This window comes from Anarrhichthys ocellatus, unplaced genomic scaffold, assembly GCF_004355925.1.
Source record: "Anarrhichthys ocellatus isolate YVR2014 unplaced genomic scaffold, GSC_Weel_1.0 scaffold84, whole genome shotgun sequence".
NCBI lineage: Eukaryota > Metazoa > Chordata > Actinopteri > Perciformes > Anarhichadidae > Anarrhichthys > Anarrhichthys ocellatus.
This window is the reverse complement of record NW_022280114.1, coordinates 651518-663497: the sequence shown is the minus strand read 5'-3', so window position 1 is coordinate 663497 and position 11980 is coordinate 651518. Positions and strand designations below refer to the sequence as shown.

Below are 11980 nucleotides of genomic sequence, written 5' to 3'. Positions count from 1 at the left end.
TCTCTCTCTCTCTCTCTCTCTCTCTCTCTCTCTCTCTCTCTCTCTCTACTGACAACAAACCTTCCTTACCTTCCTTACTTTCCTTAAGGTCTGCACTGCAACTAACCCCCTGAAGAAGTGAGAACCAGGCTGCACAAAAATGTGACTCTACAACTCTAAAGTGCACATATCTCGATGACCTGGATCAAGAACAGTATTCTGCTGGAACCAGCGTGAGCTTCTGTCCCTGAGCTGTGTTGATATAGCACTTCATTGCTAGGGTTCATTTTCTTAGTTTTGACTGAGGACTCCTCTGTTCTTGATTCTTAGAAAGACTCATTATCTGTTGACTGTTGAAACGCTTTAATCCAGGCAAAGTGTCTTCCAACATGAGACCATGGTCTGCATTCCAGGACCACACTGGACAGGTTTTATCTGTGTTATCTTGGGCGCACCCAGCCTTTCTCTTTGTGCATCAATAGTTGGCAAAAGTCCTGATAGCTTCACCAGCAGCTGGACACGCTGACGGTGAGCTTGATTATTACACATATCAGTAGTGCTCAGCTGGAGAAGAATGCACGCAAAACAAATCGTGAACATCTACTTTTCTCTTCTTCATTCTCATTTTATCTTGCCTTCATCAAGGTGACACCACCCTGATAGAGTTAGACTAGCTGAAAGCATGGTGCGCTGGAGAGCAGCAGTGAGAAGTATTTCACATACTGTTTGAGGGTATTTGATATGAACCTGTGCCTGGTGACAACCTGCTTATTAATGCTTTGTATTGATGATAAAAAAAAGTTTGGACAAATAGTTATCTTATGTGTAGATAAGAGGCATGACTGAGAGGATTAGTTCAACAGCTTTGGGAAATAATGCTTATTTGCTTAGTTGTTGAGTAAACGGACAGTGTCGACTCATAAAACTGCTCATGAAAAACGTCAACGTATTTGATACACCTGTGCAGAAATGTATGTACTGTATTAATGAGAGTGCCACAGATGTGGATATAGTTCCATATCCACATCTGTGCTGCACATGATAATTGGTTAACTCATATGAATCACTGTATAATGAAGTGTATCTAGCTATTAAGATTTGATCCATTATATATAGGAAGGGACTTTTCATTATTCATGTTTTTTTTTAACATCTGATGAAGTTACCACTAATATTACCACTAACCTTTTTTTTTTTTTACTGCAAGTACAACAATAGTTTAGGTTTGCACGTTTTTTAATTGCATATTTTGTATTAAGTTGAGCCATAAAACGAGTGGGTAGTAATATTTAACAGCCTGTATGAGCATTTCCACCTCTGCTAACCATAATGTTGATCTTAACATTTTGACTCAGAAGCCCCCAGACGGGCAACATTAAAACGGCCGTTGAGATCCAGTTTCAAACCAAAGCGATCGTATAACAGAGCCTGCACGGTCATGTGGCGTCTTCCACAGAAGCAGACATTGATGTGCGGAATCTCTTTAGAACACTAATCGGCTTGTTTTAAGACACACCCGATGTGCGTCTCACTTCTTTGCATCTATGCATGCATCTGTAATCGCAGAACAAACCTCTAAGTCTTGGAACAATTATGGCTCGACCCGCTTATTATAAAAGCACAGTACATTTAGAAGCCTGTGATCACTTCTCTTCACCCTCATCGCCCTTATCTTAGATGCTCGATTGTGTGGTAATCCAGATCAAACCCAGATTCTGTTTGGCAGAAGGGAAATCATTTATTTTGTAATGAGGCGTGGGCAGATTTCAATGCTCAGACTTGCTGAAGACTCGAAGACTCCTCCCACTGTTGCTTCCCTCATAATTGTCTGATGTCGTCAAATCCCAGTTTCACTCCAGCCAACAAATACAGAAGCCGGATTACACAAGAAACAATACTTGCACAGGAGTTGACATTGTTGCATATATTAAGACAGCAAATAAGAGATCCATTGGAAGAGTGAACACTTATTGATTATTTCCTCGTTGTCACCACCACATAAACAGTCACTGCACAGATTCTGCTCCTGTCATCACATTGCAGGGAAAGGGTGGAGATTCTGAGGAAAACTTTTTTTTTTTCACTCACTCGCACGCATGCCTCTTTAAGGAGTGTATCTAAAAGGTCATTTTAGGAGTGTTTTGCGAAGACGTTAGTTTATCTGGCACGTTCCCATTGCTGCAAGCTGGAAGCTGCATTGCATTTTTACAAGCATTCAGGCGGAGCCTCCTGTGGCAACCTCAGGCCTTTCACAGCAACCAGTGCTCTCTGTGAACTGTTCAAATATCTATTTGTATTTATTTTGTATGCTTTGCATAACAAATTCCCTTGCCGTTATTAACATACTTTCATATTAATGCATTCATTTTAAATAATCCAATACTATAAGAATGCAACGATGGCAGGGGGCATTTTCACTTTTACTTTTTATACTTTAACTATATTTTGCTGATGATACGAAAGGAAACAATCTGAGTACTCTTCTTCCAACAGTGATGTGTTGGCCTGAAAAGACTTAATGGGTATGAAGGAGCTTGGGAGGGCCAAAGCTGTGGCTCAGCTGGCACAACCTCTGCAGAAATAAAGTAGTGCAATATTTCAACATTTTTGGAGTATTACAGTAGCTTCAGCCATCCGTATAATCAAAAGCAGCTCCTCTGAGCTGCTTTTGGGTTTGCTTTTACAGCGTTACATAACCAGGTTACATGGTAGCCTGTCTGAAGTTATGTATTTCCTCAGACTTGCACATGCGAGACAAACGGCTCTATTGACATGCATTGTATTTCATTTGGTACTGCATCCAGTAAACACATTATACTTGTGTCGCCATGGCTTTACCAGTTAAATGAAATGCTTAAACATTCTGAGCAATGTAAAATCAGATTATAGGCTGGATTAGGCCATGACCAAGTTTTTCAAGATTGTGCAGAGTTTGCAATTTAAAAAGTCATATGCTAGTGTTGCTATTTCAGTAGACTTTCAAAAGGCCTAGGGGCTCTTGGAGACTATGAAGGCCTTGACAGTAAACCAGATCCCACTCAGGAACTCCTATCTTTGCCGTCTTTTCACTCACATCCGAGTTTAAACAAGCAGAAACTGAAATGACAGAAATCCTCTTACAGCAATGCCTGAAGGTTCAGGTCTGAGGCAGATAAGGGTGGTGTTGATGCTCTTATCACAAAGATCTCGTGTTTGCCGTGTCGAACTCTGGAACTTGTTCTGCAGATGCATATTACACATTCAACAGCAGTGTTGACTTTGTCGTATTTAATCTGTGCCGTCTGATGGGAGTTCTTTTCTTTGCCCTCCTGACCTACTTTTTTCTTCTGTTCTAATCCCCAAAGCGTTCACTTATCCAGTGCAAGCTCAGCAGCAAGTGCTCATTCAAAACGGTGATCTCCACCGAGTTGTGATGAGTTCGCAGGTGTGAGATTTACTAGATTGGCACACATCTTTGAACAGACATTCATGATCCCCAGATGATGTATACTACTGGCTTTGGGGATCTTCTGACTTTTCATCTAGCGCCACCATGAGGTTGTCTCTTGTGTCAGAAACTAGCATTCGGATTGCAATGACATTTGGTCTGGCCTTTCATCCTCATCATTTAAAACCTTCAGTTTGTATTTTTTGCACAGATGTGCCTGAGTACAGCCTCACAGAGTTGCTAGCTTGGTGAGGGCAGCCGAATGGCAACAAATGGTTCACTTTGGCGCCATGCTGCATGCTGTTTTGTCACACCTGACTTACCTTTTTGTTGTGGCCTTGTAGGCTGATAATGATCCTGAAGCGAACATCACCACCCACATCCACCTCCACCCCCACCCGCTCGTCTGGAGCGTTACTATATTTGGAATGCGGAGGAGTGACGTAGAGACGCTGTATACGTCTCTGGTAGTAGAAGCGACCTGTCAATCACAGTAATCCCGCCCTGAAGCATACTCTGCTTTATGGTCTGTTTGACTCTAAATGGACCATAATGTACTAAATGAACATCATGCTGTATTGAAGAAGACTTGAAACTAGAGATTGAGACCATAAACTCATGTTTACAATGTTTACTGAGGGAATAAATCAAGAGAGAAGTAGAGTCATTTTCTCATAGACTTCTATACAACCAGAGGAGTCGCCCCCTGATGGCCATTAGAAAGAATGTAAGTTTTAAGACATGAAGCATTGGCTTCACTTTGCCCCCCCGGTCGTGCCACCGGGTTGGATTTGACGATGCCATCACCTACCAGCTGCAGCGTTCTCACTCACATCTGGACATGGCAGAAAGCACTGTGAGGATCATTTCTTTTTTTCTTTTTTTACTTCTCAAGTGCCTTCAACACAATCCAGCCCCAGCTGCTGAGTGAGAAGCTCCAGGGGATGCAGATAGACTCCTCCAGCATCTCCTGGATTACTGACCACACAGACAGACGGCAGCCTGTGGAACGGCATGTCTGACACGTTGATCAGAAGCTCAGCAGGGGAACGCCACCTCTTCTGCTCACTTTATGCACCTCAGACTAGCAGTCCCTGTCATATGCAGAAATTCTCTGATGACTCCGTAGTTGTTGGGTATATTAAAGGTGGTCAGGAATCAGAATACACGGTGGCCAGCTTCACTGAGTGGAGCAGAGGGAACCACCTAATCCTGAACATGACTAAGAGATAGACTTCAGGAGAACCAGGACTGCTATTGATCCCATCAACATTCTGGGAGAGGAGGTGGAGGTGGTGGATCAAGGATCTTGGAGTTCACCGGGAAATGCAACACTGAGGCCGCTTACAGGAAAGGACAGAGGAGACTCTCCTTCCTGAGGAAACTCCGGTCCTTTCATGTGTGCAACAAGATGCTGCAGATCTTTTACCAGTCTTGTTGCTGCATGCATAACTTTCTTTGTTGCAATGTGCCGGGGCAGTGGCATCAGGAACACCTTTTTTATTGAATGAGTAAGGGTCTGAATACAAAACATCGATGTGCATGTCACATAATCACCCTTCAAGAAACCAAGGTTGATGATTTAACCCTGTTTGAATAGCTCCGTCACAAATGCAGGTACATACGGTTGTCATCACAGGTTGTATTGTATCCCCACCCACACAAACAGAAGCCCACACGTAACACACACACACACACACAACACACACACTCCTCACCTCCTGGCAGCTCCACTTTAGTGAACTCCTTGAACTTGCTGATGCCGACATAAATCACTCTGATGACAATCCCACAAGGTGTCACACTACACGCCTCTTCTTGGAATCCGTCACACAGCTCCAACACTTCAGTGACAAATTTCACTAATGACCCAACATAGTGTGACATCGCCTACTGTGGTGTTCCAAATCACCTGATCTACTTTCAGGTTTAATTACCGAGGGTGTAAGAAGTGTGGTTGATTTTCGATGTCGATGCTCAGCTTCCTTGACTTTAAGATGTGATAAAACTCAATACCTGACTGCTGGCTCAGTAACTGATATCTATCTGACTCGTGCTGAGACACCACAAGAGAGATTGAATTTTCTTCAGTTCACGCAGATTTATTTGCATCACAAAGTGTACAAGTAAACCGAGCTGTCCGGAGTCAAAGTTCAAAGTTCAAAGTTCAAAGTTCGCTTCATTGTTAATTCCACAATGCACTGAACATACAGGGGAGTTGAAAAGACGTTTCTCTCTAGTCCAACATATAAACATATAAAGTGAATACAGTGCAATAGATTAAAAAAAACATTTAGACAATATATATATATAATAAGAGAAAAAAAACAAAAAAACTATCAATCTGTATTTAGCAGCAGTTGGACATGGGGAGTCTTAAAAGAGAGGAGGGAGAGAGTTGAGAGAGTTCAGCTTCCTAACAGCCTGGTGGACGAAGCTGTTTGAGAGTCTGGTGGTGTGAGCACGGAGGCTCCGGTATCTTCTCCCAGAGGGCAGGAGGCTGAAGAGACTGTGTGAGGGGTGGCTGGAGTCGCACACAATCATAGCACTTTTAGCAGTCGATTGGCTTCACAATGGAAATGTACATCACTTTATACCCTCATTCTGTCCTGGTCTCCCCCCTCCTGTCCCACGTTTCCTGCTCAGACAAGTTACACTGTGTATGTCAAAACAGAGGATACTGGATTTAGATATTTGAGTAGTCACAGTCTTCTTCCCCACTCGTCTTCCTCTGATCTGATCTGGCCGTAGGACAAGATGACCAGCGCTCGTCTTTGCCCTGTGAAAACCTAAAATGACTACGGGCTCCAAGGCCACTGGGCTTACTCCCCAACTCGCTGTGTCTAAAACAGACTCCCTAATCCTTATCCCCTGGCCGTTCTTTCACCCTCTAACAGAGCATCCTGTTTCCCTTGTACACCAAAGCTGTTGACCTACAGAATGAACTATGCATTTATCTGCCTGTAAAAATGTACATGATTGAGGCGCTCAAAAGAGCACAACCACCCTGCCTCAGTGATGTGAATATATGACAAAGATACAGGCCCATATCCCAGTATAATTGTGAATATACATGAATACATTTCAAACAATGAATATGATTTCAGACAAATATATTTCGAGACACACAGAAGTATTAAGAAGAGTACTCCACAGCAAGTAAAAGTCCTGCATATTTATTTTATTTTATTTTACTTTACTTTTCTTTATTTTATTTCATTTTATTTCATTTATTTATTTATTTTGGCATGGGGGGGTGTGGGAACTACCCCTTAATCTTGGCTCTGTGTGTAAATTATTTGAGAGTTTTAGAGACTCAGGCATTTATTTAAGTCAAACCATTTGAGGGGTTTAGATGATGTGTCGCTTTGGTAGAACTGCTAACAACTCACTGTCATAAGACACAAAAGTTAGCAGCCTGTGTTATTGTACAAAACTGTATTCTGTTATAAAACACAGCTTATCATATATATTTTTTTCTGTAAAATCTGCAAACTAACTAATAACTAACGCTGTCAAATAAATGTTGTGGAGTAGAAGTATAAAGTAGCATGAAATGAAAACATACAGGAATACAAGTACCCCAAAAAATGTACATAACAAATGTACTCGGTTACATTCCACCACTGATTTTAAGGTTTGAGAAGGTTTACTATCAGTGGGGATGTGACGTTTAACCTCTCTTGACAGATCTTAAATGTTGAAAGTAAACCCCCCCCCCTGGTGGATGTTATTACAAAATGTAGGCTTCATACTTAAAACAGGAGCGATGGAAGCAGAAAAGGAGAATGGACAAGGGAAGTTTATTGACTATATAACTAAATCCCCTTAAATTACAATTAGTTCACACATTAATAATAACTATTATTAACTAACTAAGGTACTTTAATGGGATTTTGAGAGGATATTTAATGGATACACGAAAGGATTGTAGTATATTTAGGTATTTTAATGGAATATATGCATGTTTTAAGGGGTTCTTAAGGAGGTTAAAAAATGTTTTTGTAAAAGAGTGAAACTAATGAAAACCGCACCTTCATTTATACTGTCAAAGAGATTTCCTTTTTTAATGAAGCTGAAATTCCCACCCGTCCATATAAGTTAGAGCATGACTAATACTGCGGTAGTCATTATTCAAATGCTTTTTATTTTAATATTTTCTTTAGTGTAAAAACAAACATGAATATTTTCTCAAAGTACATGTTTTTTTTTTTCAAAATTAAATGAAAGTTGTAGTCTTCAATATGATCCGCAATATATATAATATTTCAATGACTAGTGGAATGACATTAAAAAAGATAATGCTTCATAAATACTAATAATACTAATAATGAAATAAAGTGACGGAATTGTTCAATCGTTGAAATTAGGCCAAAATTATCATGCTTGTTGTTTTTGTCTCTAAACTAGTTTTAGTTACAACAGTATTACATTAAAGGTTAGCAGGAGGCAATGTCAATATCATTAGTGAAAAACATATTGAATCTAACAGTCTGTGCCTCCCTTCAGCCACATTCCTTCTTTCATTGCCGTTCTCTGGACTGTCCAGAGACGCCCTCAGACTCCACCTGCTCACCTGTTTCCACTTTGCCCTCGTCAGCGCTGCAGTCTGGCCCTTTACACTCATTCCCTCACAGATCTGCAAAGTTGCCTGCTTGCTTTCTTGTCATTTTCTTTCAAACCTCTGACACTCTGTCCCCGCTACCTAAAAGTAAGTTGACAGCTTGAACCGTGGACTCTCTGCCTGACCCCCCCTTTGGAGAAGTGTGCCTTGCTTGGACTGCCCTCCTGGTTTTGGACCATCATTGGGTGAGCTAGTTCTCTTCCATTCTGTGTTTACATCCCTGAACTGTTCCTGTCTGCTGCATCTGGGTCACTCTCCTTGCTGCCTTGCATGCATCCATATGACACAAAAAAAAGATGGATATGAAAATTTTATTTTTCTTTGTCAACAAATTTTAATATCAATTCAAAACGAGACATTCACCAAACAGTGTGCAGAAACATTCATGACAGCAATGTGAACAGGACTGTTGTCAATACTTGTGTCTGATGTGTTGTTTGGTACCAAACAAGGGGAAACAAACAGGTTTGCCGATAAACTGCAAAAAACAAAACCTGGAGGAAATGGCTCAGTTCTTATAATGTAGCCCCCCTTATGAACCTGCTCACTGTGCTTTAATCCAGCTCCTCCACATCTGGCTCAGTGGGTTTGGACGGAGGAGACGGTGGGTGCTGCCAGGACATCGGCTCCTCCTGGCTCTGGGAGCGCGAGGGGTCGGAGGGTGAGGAAGACCGGTCTGCAATCCTCCTGACGTATAAACGCATACATTGTTTCATTAGGTCATAATATCAGTTTTGTTTACACACTTCACAGCTGGCCTACGGTATTCAAAGAGGAGCGGCCGTCTCACAGCAGCAGGTCCAGGCCCCTGTGGAGGCGGGTAATGCGGAGCAGCCGGCTGGAAGTGGGGGAACATCAGGGCCCCGCGGAGGCCATTGTTGTAAAGCCCAGTGGGCACGGGGGGCCACCACGGCCTGTGGAGCAGGAGGTTTGGACGCGGCCCGTAGCCGCTGGGGTAACCCGACATCCACGGGACGTGAAGAACAGGCAGAGGTGCAACCGGGCCAAATCCACCAAAGTAAGGGGCATCTGGAAGGAAAGGTAAGACATTATAATACACTTGAGCATTCAAATCTACTTAAAGAGTCATTTTTTATTCATTTTAAATATCATATAAGCTGGTGTTTCAGGGTGAGGGAGGAGGTTTCTCCATATGCATTTACATTAGGGCCAAAATTCAATCTAACCTGGCAACAATATGTACATGACAACATTACCAGGGCTGCAACTGATGATTTCACCATTTCATTTAATAATTTGCGATGAACAAAAGTGACAAAATACCATTTATATATTCCTGAGTTCATGGTGAAGTTTTCAAATTGCTTGTTTTGTCGATTATATTCAAACTCCCCTAAAATGTTTATTTAAATATCATGTGTGGTAGAGGAAGTATTTACATTATTTACTTAAGAGTAGCAATATTACATTGTGAAAATATTCCTCTACAAAATGAAGTTCTGCATTCAAAACTTTAATTAAAAGTGTGCAAATATTATCAACCATATTTACTTGTAAATATACTTGTATATATTTGTAAGTATTAAAAGAAGTATTTACTGCTGTAGATGTTGATTTTAACTCCTTCATATAATGTTTGGTATAATTTACAGAAATGCATCATATTCTTTAAGATCGTCTCACGTTTGTAGCGTCGCTGTCCTGAGAGAACCACGTGTCTCTAAAAAGACTTTGTGACGCTGCATCTTCCAGAGCTTTTAAATGTAACGAGTAACGCTGTCAGACAAATGTAGTGGAGTAGAGCTATACTGTAGTACTTCCATTTTATGCAACTTTAAAGTAAAAGAACTTGAGTCAGTGCTTGGCTTTTTTGTTTGAAAAATGACTGAAACTATTGTATATGTCATAGTGCTGATTCATTGTCGTTATAACCTTATCGTTTAATCAACTAATTGTTTTAGCTCTAAAAATACAATGATATCTTATTTCTTTATGGATTCACGGACTGCAAAGTTGAAATGGATGAAAGAAAAAAACGTTATCCATCAGTTTAAAAAAAGTGTGGAGCTCTGAACAACCGAACGGTTATAACACGAGCGGACTGCCCTCCGGCGCTCAAAGTGACTCATAACGAACGCACCCTGCGCCGCTCGCCTCACGCGCTGCTCCGTTCAACTGAGCCGCAGGTGTTCCATTAATTGCCGTTGATGACGTCAGCCCACCGGACATTTGGCCGCCGGTGTTTTCTTTTAAAAACTGCAATAAAACCAGTCTCGTGCCATCCGGAGTGTATAAAGTTTTTACTCGCAAATCACAAAGTTGTTAAGGATAGAAAATCCAAAAGTGTATATCGATTTACTCACAGGCCTAAAATATCATTACATGTTATTTTCTACAACAAACGTTATGTTATCTGCATTATGTCCCGTCATGTTCGTTGTTTAATATTATTTTTGGTGCTTTAAGTGAATTTGTTGTTGTTATTTTAGGGAGCTAGCTCCGTCATAACAGTTCAGCTTATGTGACGAAGCTTCAATATGTATCCAACAGTATCCTAACAGCTCTATCCGCTATAACTTAAGAGTTGTTTTATTAAACCTGTTATAATTAACGGTAATGATAACATAACTTACTAAAGCGTGTGCGAGGCTCTTCCTCACTGGAAGTGAAGGGCACCACCTCTCCGCTGTCCAAACCGGCCGACGTCTGCCCCCCCGCGGCAGGTTTACTCCGGTTTGCGGCGGCCCGCTCCGTGCCCAATGCGGCCGACAGACCCTCTTCATCCGGGGCCAAGGGGCTACAAGTCTCCTCAGCCGCTGGTTTCCCCGCGCTGACGGCGGTGTGGACGCCGAGTCGTTGCTCTTTATTTTGGGGGTTCTTTGAGACTTTCTTCAGACTTCGCTGGAGGGCCGTGATGTGAGTCCGTTGTGTGATGATATAGCACTTCCAGCAGTCACATTTGAGAAAAGGACAGCACTTAACGTGGCCCTTCTGCGGGACGATGATCCCATGGTGTCGGCACCGGGTGCATTTGGGCTTTCGTGATTGCTCGGCGGCGGCTACCGACAGTTGTTCTTTGGATAAGGACATGTTGTAGTACAATGCGCTTTATTCTACGTTTGAACCCCTCCTCACACGTATGGGGGCTTTTATACAGTCCATGTTTATGACCCAGTATGAACTTTGTATTAAATGTATCATTTCCATGCGTGGGAAAATGAAAATGGCCCTCGGCCAGCGACCATTGAGAGACCACTCAAGCGCTGATTGGTCGGTCTGATCCATGGATACAGGTGTCTTTTCACATCTGCCAACGTAGTGTCCGTGACAGACAGGTTTGTCAAAGAGTATAGAAGCGAAGAGACGCTGTGGTCGCGTTCTGCAGCCATTTTGAAATAAAAACGCCGATGAATGTGTGACCATTAATGTATAAATAGACGTCTGTAGAGGAGAGGATAATTAAATACTACAGTGCAAACACTCAAATTACCCTTATTAAAATCCCAATGTCCTAAAAGTTGTGAAAGGCACTGATGTAATCAAGACTTTTTTTCCCTCGACATACTATACTATGACTTTTATTTTATAAATTGTTACGACATATATTATGACTTTATTTGTTATATTATTAAAACTTTTTTCGACATTCTGAACTATGATTTTTTTCTTAGAATTACTATACAATTTTTTCAACATGAAAACTATAAAACTATGATTTTAAAGAAATCATTTTGATGTACAATTTTTTTTAACCTTTTCCGACATACTTTTTTAAAAACTTCTTTTAGACATACATGATATTTTTTCTACATACTATACTGACTTTTTAAAAACTTTTCCACATTTTATACTAGGAGTTTTTTTCTCCTTTTTCTTACGTTTCAACATACTAAACTATGACTTTCTTTTTTTAAGACATACTATACTATATTTCTCAAAAGCTTTCTTCAACATACTATGACTTTATTTTACTTTTATCGACATACTAT

General features: G+C 41.1%; 1 protein-coding gene across 1 annotated transcript; it reads right to left on the bottom strand.

The window, feature by feature from the left end:
- Positions 1 to 8498: 8498 nt before the first annotated feature.
- On the bottom strand, positions 8499 to 11554 carry LOC116398470 (doublesex- and mab-3-related transcription factor B1-like). The gene is made up of 3 exons (XM_031874788.1): positions 10631 to 11554; positions 8821 to 9059; positions 8499 to 8717 (listed from the first exon to the last, which is right to left on the bottom strand). Exons 1-3 carry the CDS (start codon positions 11079 to 11081, stop codon positions 8610 to 8612), a joined length of 798 nt encoding a protein of 265 aa, XP_031730648.1. The 5' UTR covers positions 11082 to 11554; the 3' UTR covers positions 8499 to 8609.
- Between the last annotated feature and the right edge of the window lie 426 nt (positions 11555 to 11980).

Bases quoted from the DNA above. Each gene is read 5' to 3' on its own strand.
- LOC116398470 (XM_031874788.1), bottom strand. From the start codon at position 11,081: ATGTCCTTATCCAAAGAACAACTGTCGGTAGCCGCCGCCGAGCAATCA. The intron at 9,060-10,630 runs GCTTTAGTAAGT...CTTTCCTTCCAG, and splicing joins TGAGGAAGAGCCTCGCACAC to ATGCCCCTTACTTTGGTGGA. The intron at 8,718-8,820 runs GTGAGACGGCCG...TTTATACGTCAG, and splicing joins AGGGGCCTGGACCTGCTGCT to GAGGATTGCAGACCGGTCTT.